We start from the raw sequence: 14,690 nt of genomic DNA, 5'->3' as shown, positions 1-14,690 counted from the left end.
TTAGGACTTGCTGCTTGTCGATGGGGTTGTTAAACAGTGCCAGGTAATGGCAGTTTCTTCTCTGTGTCGGGTCCTTGCTGTGATACAAGTTCTGGTTGATAACAATCACAGAGAGGTTTCTGTGGTGACTTCCTTCCGTGAACAGGTCGGTGATGCGAGGGTCTTTTCCAGCTGTAGACATCAGGTCGTCCAACACGATGAGATTTCTGACTCTCGAATCCAAATAACGATCCTTTTCCAAATTCTCGGGTATGCCTTGAACAAATTTCACTCGAGCAACCATTTTGATCGTATCATAGAGGGGTTGCCATCGTTTGTAGAGCCAGATGATGCGCTGAGGAGGCGGCTGGATTTTACCATCTCTCAACAATTTGTACAACAAAACTGTCTTTCCACACGACGTGGGTCCCGACACGATCATGGTGAACGGATGTAACAATCTTAGGGGCTGCTGCTGCTGGGAAGGCTGCTGCTGCTGCTGCTGCTGCTGCTGCTGCTGCTGCTGCTGGAAAGGCTGCTGCTGCTGCTGCTGCTGCTGCTGCTGGAAAGGCTGCTGCTGCTGCTGCTGCTGCTGCTGGAAAGGCTGCTGCTGCTGCTGCTGCTGCTGCTGCTGCTGGGAAGGCTTATTTTCAGATTCCTTTCCGTGACCTTGACCTTGATGACGTCACGGCCTTGTGCCGACAACTCGTCCTGTATAGCCCCATGACCTACTTTCCGTGGCCCTGACCTACTTAGACTGGCCTACTGTGCCGTGTGCAACGTCCTACTGGCCCCGACCTACTTAGACTAACCTTGACCTACTTAGACTGGCCTACTGTGCCGCGTGCAACGTCCTACTGACCCCGGACCCTGACCTACTTAGACCGGCCCCTGACCTACTTAGCCCGGCCCCGACCCGTCGTACTTAGCAACGCCCGTGCTATCCTGTCTGTGGGATCCCTTGCTACTAATGGGAAAGTGCAGGGGGGTTTTCCTCTCTAAAACTGTCCAAAAGTATGTTTGACATCCAATAGGCAATGATTCATAAATCGAGGTGCTCTAGTGGTGTCGTTAACCTACCACATCTAAGGACTCGGCCCGACGCGAGGTAGTGTGTTTAATTTTAGCGCACTGAATGATGAATGGTTATCACTGTTTACATCCGGGAAGCGGTGGTATCCTATTTTATTGTTGGTGGCAATACTGAACTAGAAGTTACATTCTTAAAGACGTGAAATAAGAAATGATTTAAATGGTGTAAAATAGAATTCTCGCTCTACCCTATCTGATAGCGCATTCACAAGATTATTATGAACTAACCTATTTCGTCACTTCATTCCGCGCTTCGCCGCTCGCACATATAACGGTTTAAATGACAGATGTTGTTAACATGCTTTTAGTAGTCAAGTGCGAACGACTTCGCGTCCAGCGCTGAGGGTACGTCGTTCGTATCGTATCTCATTTTAAACCAAAATAATAATTTATAGTTTTTTTTATTTTACTTATTTACTTACTTATTTATTTGTTTATTTATTTATTATGTTACGATTTTTTTTTCAAGCAGCCTCTAATAACCCTGTGGGGACGGGACGTAGCTCAGTGTTCCCTTGATGTGCGGTCGGTCTGGTATATATCCAGCCAATGCTCCACAACTGGACAACGGTATGTACTATCCTGTCTGTGGGATGGTGTAGGATCCCTTGCTGCTATTCAAAAAGAGTAGCCCATGTAGTGCAGACAGCGGGTTTTCTCTCAAAATCTGCGTGGTCCTTAACCATATGTCCGTATAACCGTAAATACAATGTGTTGAGTGCGTCGTTAAATAAAACATTTCTTTCTTTCTTGTATAACCATAAATAAAATATGTTGAGTAAATAAAACATTTCCTTCCTCGTAAAATAAAGATTAATTGAACACAAATATTTTATTTTGTTTTAGCCATAGGAAAAGAAAGACATATTTGTCTCGAAGAAAGGAATGTTTGTTAAGAAGAAAGGCATATGTGTTAAAGAGAAGAAAGGAATGTTTGTTAAGGGAAGAAAGGAATGTGTGTGTGTGTGTGTGTGTGTGTGTGTGTGTGTGAAAGATCCCCAGCCCATTGCTTTGAAGAAAGAACGCGTGACTGCAACTGAACGCTCCGACCTAAACTATGATCTTTTAACTACATTTTAAACACAAGTATTTCCCTAGAGTACAAGCCTTTTTACAGGGCTTTTTTAATTACCAAATAGGTAAATACAGTGGTCGATCTAGGATCGATCCCCGTCGGTGGCCCAGTAAGCTATAGCCAACTAGTGTATTATGTCTGGTATATCAAAGATCGTGGTATGTTCTGTCTTGTACACACAGCTCTTGCTACTATAAAGTAGCGGTAGTAATATCCAATCACAAATCTAGTCATAGAGTAAAAAACACAAAAAACAAACGCAATGTTTTGGTTTTTCATTTATTTCTAAATTACAAATCACTGACACATATATAAAATGGACACACACTGGGTTACATCGAGAGGTCTTAAGGGCGACATGTGAATAATATGAGTGTTCATTTCTCTTCATCATCGTCGTCCTCCTCATCGTCGGTATCGTCGTCGTCTTGTTCATCCAAATATTCGCCGATCCATGAACGATACTGATTTAATTTAGAACGAATCTGTGGTCTCACATCTTTGTCTGGATTCACAAACTGTAAAATTTTTCTGGTGTTGGGACCTTTGTCAAAGTAATGCATATAGGTCAGGAAGCGAGAGTACGTGTCTTTAAATAACTTCCATTGCAATGTCTTCATGTTTCTTTCAATGGCATCTTGGGACATGTTTTTTTCTTCGTAGCGTTTCCTCTTGTTTTGGAGATAGTCACGATTGATGTCGAATACACGTTCCACCATGAGACGAATGCCTTCGTTTTCCAGGTCGGGCGACGGCTCTTCTTCTTTTTCATTTCCCTCTTCGCACGTTTTCACGTGTCGCTGCAAGTCGCTTCCGTCTTTAAAGACCAGACCACACGTATCGCAAGACTGCATTCTCTTGACTTTTTTCAGATAGGGTTCTACCTCATCATCTTCTTCGTCGTCACTTTCGTAGGCGGGTATGCCTGGTAGTTTTCTCTTGAATGCGTTTCTTTGCATGATTTGCATGTAGAGCTCTTTCTTCGTCGGTGGCTGCAACTCTTTTGAGACATTCGCCGTTACGTTCGTGTTTTTATACCATTCGGACGGCCCCGTCTGTAAACCATTAGGCCGAAGACGCCAATGTTCGGGCGTGGTCGGTTTCAAGTCCACCAAGAGATATCCGTAGGGCCTATGGGTAGCTTCCTCAAACTGATGCATGAAATGACGAGTATTTCCAGGATACATCTGCTGTGCCAAGGTTAGGACTTGCTGCTTGTCGATGGGGTTGTTAAACAGTGCCAGGTAATGGCAGTTTCTTCTCTGTGTCGGGTCCTTGCTGTGATACAAGTTCTGGTTGATAACAATCACAGAGAGGTTTCTGTGGTGACTTCCTTCCGTGAACAGGTCGGTGATGCGAGGGTCTTTTCCAGCTGTAGACATCAGGTCGTCCAACACGATGAGATTTCTGACTCTCGAATCCAAATAACGATCCTTTTCCAAATTCTCGGGTATGCCTTGAACAAATTTCACTCGAGCAACCATTTTGATCGTATCATAGAGGGGTTGCCATCGTTTGTAGAGCCAGATGATGCGCTGAGGAGGCGGCTGGATTTTACCATCTCTCAACAATTTGTACAACAAAACTGTCTTTCCACACGACGTGGGTCCCGACACGATCATGGTGAACGGATGTAACAATCTTAGGGGCTGCTGCTGCTGGGAAGGCTGCTGCTGCTGCTGCTGCTGCTGCTGCTGCTGGAAAGGCTGCTGCTGCTGCTGCTGGAAAGGCTGCTGCTGCTGCTGCTGCTGCTGCTGCTGCTGGAAAGGCTGCTGCTGCTGCTGCTGCTGCTGCTGCTGGGAAGGCTTATTTTCAGATTCCAAGAGTCCATGTTTATTTCGTACGTGCCGAGTTAGGTCGTGGGTCCAAACATATTTTTTTTCGCAAATGCGACACTGATTCATGATGTTGATTGTTGAAGTGTTCGACGTGAACTGACGATGTTGAAACTGCCATGCCCCCTTTTATAGCCTTCTCAGAAATGCTTCTGCCGTTTCGGGGCTTTCCAACCCGTACCACTTTGTTGTTGTTGTTGTTGTTTCCGTTTCAGATCGGCTTTGGCTTGCTCTACCACTTGTTGTATTGGGGAGACCATGACGACTTTGGGTGTCGGGGACTTGTTTTGTTCCTCTTTTTCTTTTTTCCACGTGGGATCGTAGAGTTCTAGACATCGATCCACACTGTACATGATCTGACTTTCCCCACCACGTTGAATTTCGAAGTGAGGTTGAAGTTTACCTTCTGCCTGCAGTTTATAGAAACGGGTCCACTTATCCACGTCGGGTACATATAACTTGTACTGGTCTGACATGTTGCTCCTCTGAAAGTTCTACCTCAAATGACGAGTTTTCCAAAACTATTTTACTTATATACCTTATGACGCATAAAGATATGGTACAGGAATGTTTGAATGTGTGTGTGATACGTATGACCAGTGTCCCTCCTCCCAAGCACAAATCTCATCGTGCGAGCTCCCAAAAATAATCGTTACCAAAATATTACCCTTTACCAGTGTTACTACCATAGGGACACGTCCAGAGACACACTCATGGACCCAGGACATAAATAAGAAAGCAAAACCTGTTATTCACGGTTTTATTCACAACATACAACATGAAAACATAGCACACAAGTGTCTAAAACATTTAATGTCTGAACATGTTGTTCACATAGGGGCATCTCGGGGACAGTCTGTAATGTTCCATCACTGGGTCGTCCATTCTCTGCCATCGGTAGGCACGTAGTCCGCAACAGTAACAGACGACGGCATCGTGATCTCCCGTGTAGAAGAAACCGGCCTTGGCAAGTTCTTTTGGTTTTTGACGTAATTGTATGGGCCACCGAGCATACGTCAGCATCCGGGCATAGAAATGTCTCATTTCGGGATGATGACAGAACAGGTAACGTCTCGAACAGCAGTCTTCTTCATCCCAGGCAGCGTCTGTGCCACGGGCGGCATCTGTTTGATCTGTGGGTTCATCCACGAGTTCGCCATCTTCAGTTCCATCCCCAATTTTGCGTGTAGCATCCGCTTGATCCATGAAATGTTCTTCTGGTTTGCTAGTCACACATTTGATTGTATGTCTTTCTGAACATTTGCAGACCAAGACGTCGTCCTCGTCGCTACTGCTGCTACTAAGACTGCTCGAATATCCCGATGCCATCTTCTTCGTTCCAGATAGAGTGCAACAAGACACAAGAATGTCAGAATCATAAAACACGTCTGTTCTCTAGCACAGTCACAAAGCAAATGAAGTGTAAACCATAAATCCATTCTTTTATACCTTCATCCAAAACAAAACTCGTTCACCACTGGTGACACTCGTTAGGGTTGCAGAAGTTACACTGAAGAAATCCCATCTGGTTTTGATGGTCGTCTTGCATGGCGCAGGGCACAATCGAGTTCAGCTCTGGTACAAAGTCACACATGACTGTGAAACAGCCTTTCAGTTTCTCCCATTGTTGTAGAGAAAGGAATATTCCCTTCTTCGAAGGTTTCACGGATTTAGTTTCTTCACACCACCACCACTGACGCAGGTCCACCCCAGCAAAGTTCTTGTCGACACTGACATGGACGTTGACACCAAGGTGTCTGAACAATGTTTCGTCTTTCCCCTGGTTTAATGCTGAAATCGTTTCGTCAATTTGGCTTTTACATCCAGACAGTTCGATCCACTGTTTAAGACTAAGGACAATACCTCGCTTGGTGGGGAAAGTTTTCCCCTTGTCACTGTCAAATTTCCTTATGTGAATAGCAGTGTCCCCTTTCCATAACTTGGCCACCACGTAGACGTTAATTCCAAGTTCTAGACGACATCTCGCTTCATCACTTGTGGAACAGGCCATCTCTGGATTGAACGTAGATCTGATCGTTTTCGGCGAGCGAATGACAATGAAACCGTATCTAGCCTTTTTATACTCTTTCGTGTTAGTCTAAGTAGGTCAGGGGCCGGTCTAAGTAGGTCAGGGTCGGGTCAGTAGGACGTTGTACACTGCACAGTAGGCCAGTCTAAGTAGGTCAGGGCCACGGAAAGTAGGTCATGGGGCTATACAGGACGAGGACGTCATCAAGGTCAAGGTCACGGAAAGTAGGTCATGGGGCTATACAGGACGAGGTCACGTGACGTCATCAAGGTCATCAAGGTCATGGGGCTATACAGGCCTGCTTACTACTTACATGATCAGGGCCTTATCTCTGTACAATGAAGAGTCGAATAGAGATTTGGCAAAATAGTGGTTGATTCCATGAATCTCTATCTAATGCCTAGTTTAAAGGACAGTCATTCACAAAGAGACCCTTTACTGGAGATTTCACCCCTCTTGCATCGCGTCGTCACAAAGAGGACTGCCACTCCCAGATTAGTTTACTAAATTACAACTAGCACCAGACAGATCTCATTAGAATACGTACAACTGTGATGACATGCACTCATGAATCACTTTCAGAACAGTGATGATATCAGGTGTTCGCGAAATGTGAGCATATCCTGCACCACCAGTGGCACCCGCCATGAGTAGGCCTACTGGCACCAAAGCTGTCAAAGTTGGAACCCGGAAAGTGTCAAAACAAGATGGCGGGCTCATTGGGTTATTTCTCGTTCCAGCCAGTGTTCCACAACTGGTGTAGCAGAAGCCGTGGTACGTACTATCCTGTATGTTGGATGGTGCATATAAAAGATCCCTTGCTGCTAATCGAAAAGAGTAGCCCATGAAGTGCCGACAGAAGGTTTCCTCTCTCATTATCTGTGTGCTCCTTAACCTAATGTCTGACGCCATATAACCGTAAATAAAATGTGTTGAGTGCGTCGTTAAATAAACCATTTCCTTCCTTCCTCTCTGTGTAATCATATTAGTCAAATAGATTTTACATTAATGCTATTGCCTCTTAGTTAACCAAAAAGTGATGCCATTATTGGGGAACTCTCATACTTCTATGAATTTGTTAGGGCCGTAGGAACATTGGTTGATGGGAGAGGCCCTAGTTCTAAACAATATACTGTGAAAACACTACATAGTACACATGATAAGCAACATGTCTGTGCAGTTATTTCATGAACAGCTTACTGTTGATCAGTGCCTTCTTATAATCGAAAACTGATCGGATTTGCATTGGCGGTGTAATGATCGATTATAAAAATCAATAATCGATTGTGTGGGAAAATGTTAACTGTAATTGTTCCTCGAGTTTAGATTATAGAATTGATGTAAATATGCTTGGGTTTGGGTTAGTTTTCATGAGTCGATCGACCTTTTTTTCTGCGCACGCTGAATGCACACACGTCTTATGATCTCGAGCTCTCGACTTATTATCTTGAACGCATTACTGATTATCTCAAGCACTCGACTTATAATATCGAATGCTCGACTTATATTATCTCGAGCGTTTGACTGAGTGCTAAACTTATTATGTTAAACTCTTATTATCTCTAGTGCTCGATTTGTTATCTCCAGCGCTCGACTTATTATCTTTAGCTCTCGACTTCTGTATCAGTACTGTACAGCCAAACAAAGAATTGCAGAAGAAAACGACATATATGTTGACGAGAGTTAATATGTTGAGCGTTTGACATAATACATTAATAGCTTGAGATAATAAGTTGAGAGCTCAAAATCATAAGCTACATTTTTCCATTAGTAGCAAGGGATCTTTATATGCACACGTTCACAGACAGGAAAACAAATACCACGGCCTTTGACCAGTTGTGGTGCACTGTTTGGAACGAGGAAAAAACAACAACAATCAATTGAATGGATCCACCAACTTGTATCTCACCAGACCGATCTCGACAATGCGTTAAAACATGTTTTATTTTATAAAATAAATAATTAGTAATGTAAAATTGAAGATTGATTCAGTTCTTTAAACAATAAATTAAACACCTATATGTATATATATATATATATATATATATATATATATATATATATATATATATATATATATATATCATCTTGCAGTTGAGCAGTCCCCATACCCGGCCAGTACGTATTGATATGGTTCGCGGTACGGCGGCCACATAAATAGATAATTTTAGAATTTTTATGCAAGTTCAAGTTTAAACCATGATTTACATGCCTCTATCCACTATGGTTCAGGCATGTCCCCCCTCCCTGGTCTTATCCCTGGCATGGCATTTGTATGCTCCCAAATAACATTATAAAAGGCGAAGTGTGATTGGTCGATATTTAAATTATTATTTACAGACGAAATGTCACCTGGACATGGGAGTCCACGCAATGCTGTTAGATCTACTGGTAGACCAGTAGAGCTAATTTTAATCAGATTGCTTATTTTGAGGTATATTTTTGCAATATTTTGATTATACTGTCAAAGAAACTATTTTTGGCCTTATGCTGTAACATGGAAGTTGTATACTCTCACCTTGTTGGGTCGTTGTCTTTATTAAGTCGTGCCATTTGTGATTTTCCCCACACGTGTTTATGCAACGTATTTAATTTTTCTCACTTGCGCTCGTTTTTAGGTTTTACCTAGTTAATATTACATTGATGTAATATGGGTCGGAGGCCTAAAATACTTTAAATAAATGACTGATTGACTGATACTGACAAATATTAAAACAGCACTGTTATCATGTGCTATATTTTGTATACAGTCTATTAATAAATACATGAGGTACCGTATTTAAAGCAAAAATCACGGTTATCTACAATCTAGTGGATTAACTAGCAGTATGTATTAATAAATATGTGCATTATTATTACAAAACAATGGTTATCGCAAATCTGGGTGATGCAATTATTATACATCCAGCTGAGAAGGTGTTGTTATATAACCAAGCCTCCACAGCAGATGAAATTCAGACACCAAGCCTCAAGAAAGAAAATACCGTAATAATGATGCAGTTGGTTGTTTTCGCTGTGGTGAGTATTTTGTTCTAAATTTCGTTTCGTTTTAAGATTAGTTTGACACCCAATAGCCGATGTATTTTTCGTGCTGGGGTGTCGTTAAATATCTATTGTCGTAAACATCTATGTATTGTATTGTATTCTGTTCTTTTCTGTTGTATTCTATTCTGTTGTATTCTATTCTATTCTGTTCTATTCTATTCGTTTTCAGATGCAGTTAAAATGAACGAATGATTCAAAATTGATTCTTCTTGAACGAAAAAATAACATAAGAACTGATGATGTTTTTAACATCTTTTTTATTAATTACAAAATGATTTATATACAAATGCGCGCGCGTGTGTGTGTGCTTAATTGAGTTATCTGTGTATATTAGAATCTTTTGACAGCAGCAGTTGTCATCTCTCAATCGTCAGACCATATGTCGTAATAACTGTATGGCCAACTGAAAGTTTAATTTGGCTACAGCTTTCTCCACTGATCAATTTGAATATGAATAACAAAACGATACCATAATCACAAACAAAAAACAAACAAAAAAACGTACGATATTATTTGTAGACATATCCAGTTTGGGCTTCTTACAAATATTAAGACAACCAGAAACACTTTAAATATACAGATACTGATATTCAAAACAAGAAAATATATTTAATATGTATGTTTAATCATAGAAATATTTTATTAGTAGAAAATATCTTACAATGCAGCAAACTCAGGAATGTCCCTTTAAAGATGGTCTTCATATATGCGATTACGATTATGAATTGTTTTTAACTTTGAAAATTTCCATTCGTTTTCAGATTGCTGCCATATGCATCACAGAATCATACGCCTTACTATTTGATGACAACTTTTCAAATTTCGCATGCCGAGTAAGTTGAATCTTTATCATACATTTTTTTTTTTTAAACCCACCAAATACCAGTGAAGCAATACAAAACCAGCAGTTGGAGGAGAGAAAATGCTTGCATGATTGTAAAATTCACATAGTCCTATCCCACTCGGTTAGTCACCAATCACAAAAATGAAGTCTTGTAAATTTATGTCTTTAATTTAATTCAAAACGACTTCTGTTTTATGCTTGTTATACCCCACCTAAATAGGCCCCTGTGAAAGAGGTGCAGCTACCTCTAATGGCCTTGGTGTTTGGGGGGAAACTGCCTAAAAGGGGGGGGGGGGGGTAACCGGGGTTGAAATATGTCCTGGGGGAGTAGTGAGTGTGAATGCCATGATAACCTTTTAAAGTAACTATTCCTTTCTTTCCCTTCAGAAAAGGAACATCGAGTGTTGCCCTGGTTACACGTGTAAATCTGGGTTTGGCATTGAACCGACTTGCGTCAGTAAGTATTTATTATTATTGTGTGTGCGTGCGTACGTCCGTGCGTGCGTGCGTGTATGTGCGTGTGTTTGCGTGTGTGTGTATGTGATAGTGACAAGCTCTTTGGTGAACCCTTTGTTTCATAATCATCCTAACAAATACCCAAAGGGGCGGGATGTCTCTCAGCGGTAGAGCGCTCAGCTGAGATGCGATGGATGGGAGGATCGATCGCCCTCAATGATCTCCGGGTTTCCCTCCCCCCCCCCCCCCCCCCCCCGTGTCCCAAAAGGTGTCCCACAACTGGTATATCAAAGACCAGTCTATAACATAGAGGCCAATTCATTTTTCATTTCATTTCAACTTATTTTCGTGTTTATAGCTAATTAAGGTTCAAGCACGCCGTCCTAGGCACATACTTCAGCTATCTGTACTGTTTATCCAGGACAGTTGGTTAGTTGTTAGTGGTTATTGAAAGAATATAGTGCAGTGGTCTTACATCTACCCACTGAATCGTTAAAACTCGCTCTGGGTGGGAGCCAGTACCGGGCTGCGAACCCCGTACCCACCAGCCTTATGTCCGATGGCTTAACCCCGACCGTCGGACTATCAGCCACGCATCAATGCCCTCGTCGTCGGTTGGGGGAGTGACACACTGGACGAGTAGAGGCAGACGATAACTCGACGATCAAGTTCATAAAATTCTGTCTACTGAATATCATTTCTGGCGATTTGTGGAACAACGTGCATATTTTCTAACTTTTTCTATCATATTTTCTATCTTTTTCTATTCAAACGAATAGTATTTTTATCCAAATTCTAATAATGAAATTTTCGTTACATTGAACGTTATATTTTTGACGTTCATGCGATGATAAACACCAAAACCGCTTTACACACTGTATGAATGGCGTAGCGCGTTAGTCAAAATACCGTGTTCAATTCTTATAATTCCAAATGCATTAATATTGCCATTATACAAAACTATATTAAAAAACCCAATCGAACTCTATTCCACAACGATTTACAACTGTATCAATACACAAATAAGGGAATTCCCTTAGAAAGTTACATTCGTGTTTTTCCGTCAAATCTCCGATTCATTATAATGATTTAGGTTTTATAAATTTTAATTAAAGTTTAATTAGTAAAAAGTGGATGTGAACACTGACTTGAAAGGGATAAAGTGGTTTCAGTGTCATTGTGTGTGTGTGTGAACTTCAGAGGAAGTTTGTGATTATGTGATATTCTCGGAAAGGACAGGTCGCGTAATTGTGCACGAAGGAGTATGTGTTTTCGCGCGTGTAAGTTGTCGATTTGGTGTTTTTGTCAAATGTGACAGAGCTGCGCTCATGTCTCTCTTTTGATTTGTTGAGCATTCCCTGCTATAACTTCTAATAGAAGATTCGTTTGTGTGGCCTGTCATATACATTATGTGTCTCAGTTCAAAACCGGGGTCGTTTAAAGCCTGAATTGTCACCTCACTGACAACAAGAAGTCAACAACCTACAATTTGATAATTCCACATTGCTCGGTTTTAAAACTGGCCGGTTGGAAAAATGAAACATGTTTGATATTGACGACAAGTTTGGCGATTAGCGATCGTCATCATTCAGGAAGCATCAACCGATTAGAGGCAGGCGATTGGTGGTACCCTTGTCGTCAGGCCGGCGATTCGGGGTATGCCTCTTATCGCTGCCTCCAATCGCCTTATGTGAATTGGTCTTAATACGGGCGGGACATAGCCCAGTGGTACAGAGCTCGCTCGATGCCCGGTCGGTGTGGGATCGATCCCCGTCGGTGGGCCCATTGGGCTATTTCTTGTTCCAGCCAGTGCACCACGATTGGTATGTCAAAGGCCGTGGTATGTGCTACCCTGTCTGCGAGATGGTGTATATAAAAGATCCCTTGCTGCTTATCGAAAAGAGTAGCCCATGAAGTGGCGACAGCGGGTTCCTCTCTCAATACCTGCCATGTAACCGTAAATAAAATGTGTTGAGTGCGTTTCCGTCCTTCATTTTTGGTCTTAATACGTGAGGCCGTTTTAAATAAGTTTTCCCACGCTAAATTGACGACGGGGGTCGGGGGAAGGGGGGGGGGATAGACAGAAGACTGTATAAAGACAGTACCATTGCTTCGCTACCTTTGTCAATGTATATACGTATTATTGGTCTAATTCTGCTTTCAGAGGACAACTTCATATGTGAAGATTTCTTCGACTGGGGTTCTGAACACACAGCCTTCACTTCACAGCTCTCGAGCGTGGCGAACAATCTAGAGACATGCACCCCGTCCAGCAGAAACCGTGCCATCTTCGGCAGCAAAGGCTGCGGCAAGCTTGCTAAGTGCTGCCGAGTGAAGTCCGGCGACGGCTGGTGGGATCAGATGTTCGAGAGGAAGACCGGCATCTGCGTGACGTCACCTTCTTACAACCCGTGTAATAGTGACCAAACGAAGAACTGCAAATGTCCCACTGAACACGACGACGGCTGGGATTGGTTGTTGGATCTTCTGAAGAATGCAAACTAACTGCCAAGAATCTTTGTTTTAAAGAGACTGTCGATCCTGAGCCTGCTGCCTTTATAAGGTGTTTCTACCAAAAGCACACAATAATTAAGCTATGAATATTTTTTAGTAAGAAAGTATATTTGAACCAGAAATACCAAACATTGTTTTGAGGACAACATACCTTTAATTTTCAACTAATTTCGTAATTCAGTAAGCTCCATTCTTTTCATGTAAGCCTTAAGGCAAATAAAATACTAAAATACTTGCATAATTGATCGTTTACAGTTTTTATTATACTTCACGGCACATTTTCCCCGAGTTGCGGACCAATATTGGCATACCGACTGGGTTTCCGAGACGTATCTGTCGGTTAAACTATATAATCATTAACTTTCTTCTTGCTTTCCATCTGCATCTGTCTGTTTCCTTTTCTTGTCGCTCTTGGACCCCTCCCCCACCCCCCCCCTCTCTCTCTCTCTCTCTCTCTCTCTCTCTCTCTCTCTCTCTCTCTCTCTCTCTCTCTCTCTCTCTCTCTCAACCTCTATAAACGATTCAGACTACAGAATCATTTGCAACCGTTACTTTTTGAGATCATGATAACCACGTCGAACTTTACAAATGCGGTCTAAATTTAAAAGCCAAACACTCCTGCTGACTGGGGACAGAATCTAGATCAGCTGGTAAGAGCACTCACCTGATGTGCTTGGGTCGAAGGATCTAATCCCCTCGGTGGACCTTCGTTGTGACCGTTTTTCCTGTCCCAACCAGTGCCTCAAGACTGGTATATCAAAAGACGAAGTACGTGTATCACGTCTGTGATAAAAGATCACTTGCTGTGTATTGGTGAGAAAAAATCACTTGCTGTGTATCTGTGATAAAAGACCACTTGCTGTGTATCTGTGATAAAAGACCACTTGCTGTGTATCTGTGATAAAAGATCACTTGCTGTGTATCTGATAAAATATCACTTGCTTTGTATCTGTGACAAAAGATCACTTGCTGACAATGGAAAAGAATGCAGGGGTTTCTGCTGATGACTGCGCTTCAGATGTTTGACATCCAGTAGGCAATAAATCAAGGTGTTCCGGTGATCTTGTTCAACCAGACATCGATAGTTTCAGCGGTACGAAACTTAGCTAGTAGTAACAATGCGACGCTTAAAAAATGAAACTTAGAGCGATGAATAAGTACATACATATTACATGATAAAAACAATATTAACACTAAAACGATTGGTATGATTTTCTTTCATCGGTCTACAGGCTGATCCATAACTGGTTCAACAAAGGCCATGGTTTGTGCTATCCTGCCTGTGGGAAGCGCAAATAAAAGATCCCTAGCTGCCTATCGTAAATGGGTAGCCTATGTGGCGACAGCAGGTTTCCTCTTAAAAACAGTGTCAGAATGACCATATGTTTGACGTCCAATAGCCGATGATAAGATTTAAAAAAAATCAATGTGCTCTAGTGGCGTCGTTAAATAAAACAAACTACTTTTTCATAAGTGCTGTCGATTAGTTTATCAGATTAAAGCAACACACTTAAGGAAACATGATGCTTCTTTTCACCTCCACGTTATATATTTCTCTGTCGCCACATAATATGTGTCATAGACAATGTGCCCCCCCCCCCCCCCCCCCCCCCAATATAAAATCCTGGCTGAGCCAGTGAGAGCAGGAGGGGTTATACTGCGACCTATCGCGCCTCAGTAGAATAGCCCTGCGGTAAAGCGCTCGCACAATCGGTCTAGGATCGATCCCCGTAGGTGGGCCCATTGGGCTATTTCTCGTTTCAGCCACTGCACCACGACTGGTATATCAAAGGCAGTGGTATGTGCTAACCTGTCTGTGGG

At 42.2% G+C, this 14,690-nt stretch overlaps 1 protein-coding gene across 2 annotated transcripts in view; it reads left to right on the top strand.

Annotated features, from left to right (window-relative positions):
* LOC121391665 overlaps window positions 1-13,103 on the top strand; it is a 13,559-nt gene extending 456 nt beyond the window's left edge. Inside the window, exons 1-4 of one of the 2 annotated variants that reach the window (XM_041523218.1) lie at window positions 8,944-9,028; window positions 9,817-9,888; window positions 10,287-10,356; window positions 12,520-13,103. In XM_041523218.1, the coding sequence (XP_041379152.1) occupies window positions 9,002-9,028; window positions 9,817-9,888; window positions 10,287-10,356; window positions 12,520-12,860 (510 nt within the window). In that variant the 5' untranslated portion in view covers window positions 8,944-9,001 and the 3' untranslated portion in view covers window positions 12,861-13,103. Of the gene's footprint in view, window positions 1-8,943; window positions 9,029-9,816; window positions 9,889-10,286; window positions 10,357-12,519 lie in introns of those variants that run through there. The other variant, XM_041523222.1, reaches the window with a different exon arrangement.
* The last annotated feature ends 1,587 nt before the right edge of the window (window positions 13,104-14,690 follow it).

Source organism: Gigantopelta aegis, chromosome 3, assembly GCF_016097555.1.
Source record: "Gigantopelta aegis isolate Gae_Host chromosome 3, Gae_host_genome, whole genome shotgun sequence".
Taxonomy (NCBI): Eukaryota; Metazoa; Mollusca; class Gastropoda; order Neomphalida; family Peltospiridae; genus Gigantopelta; species Gigantopelta aegis.
The sequence above is the reverse complement of the archived record's forward strand: the minus strand, read 5'-3'. Positions and strand labels throughout refer to the sequence as shown.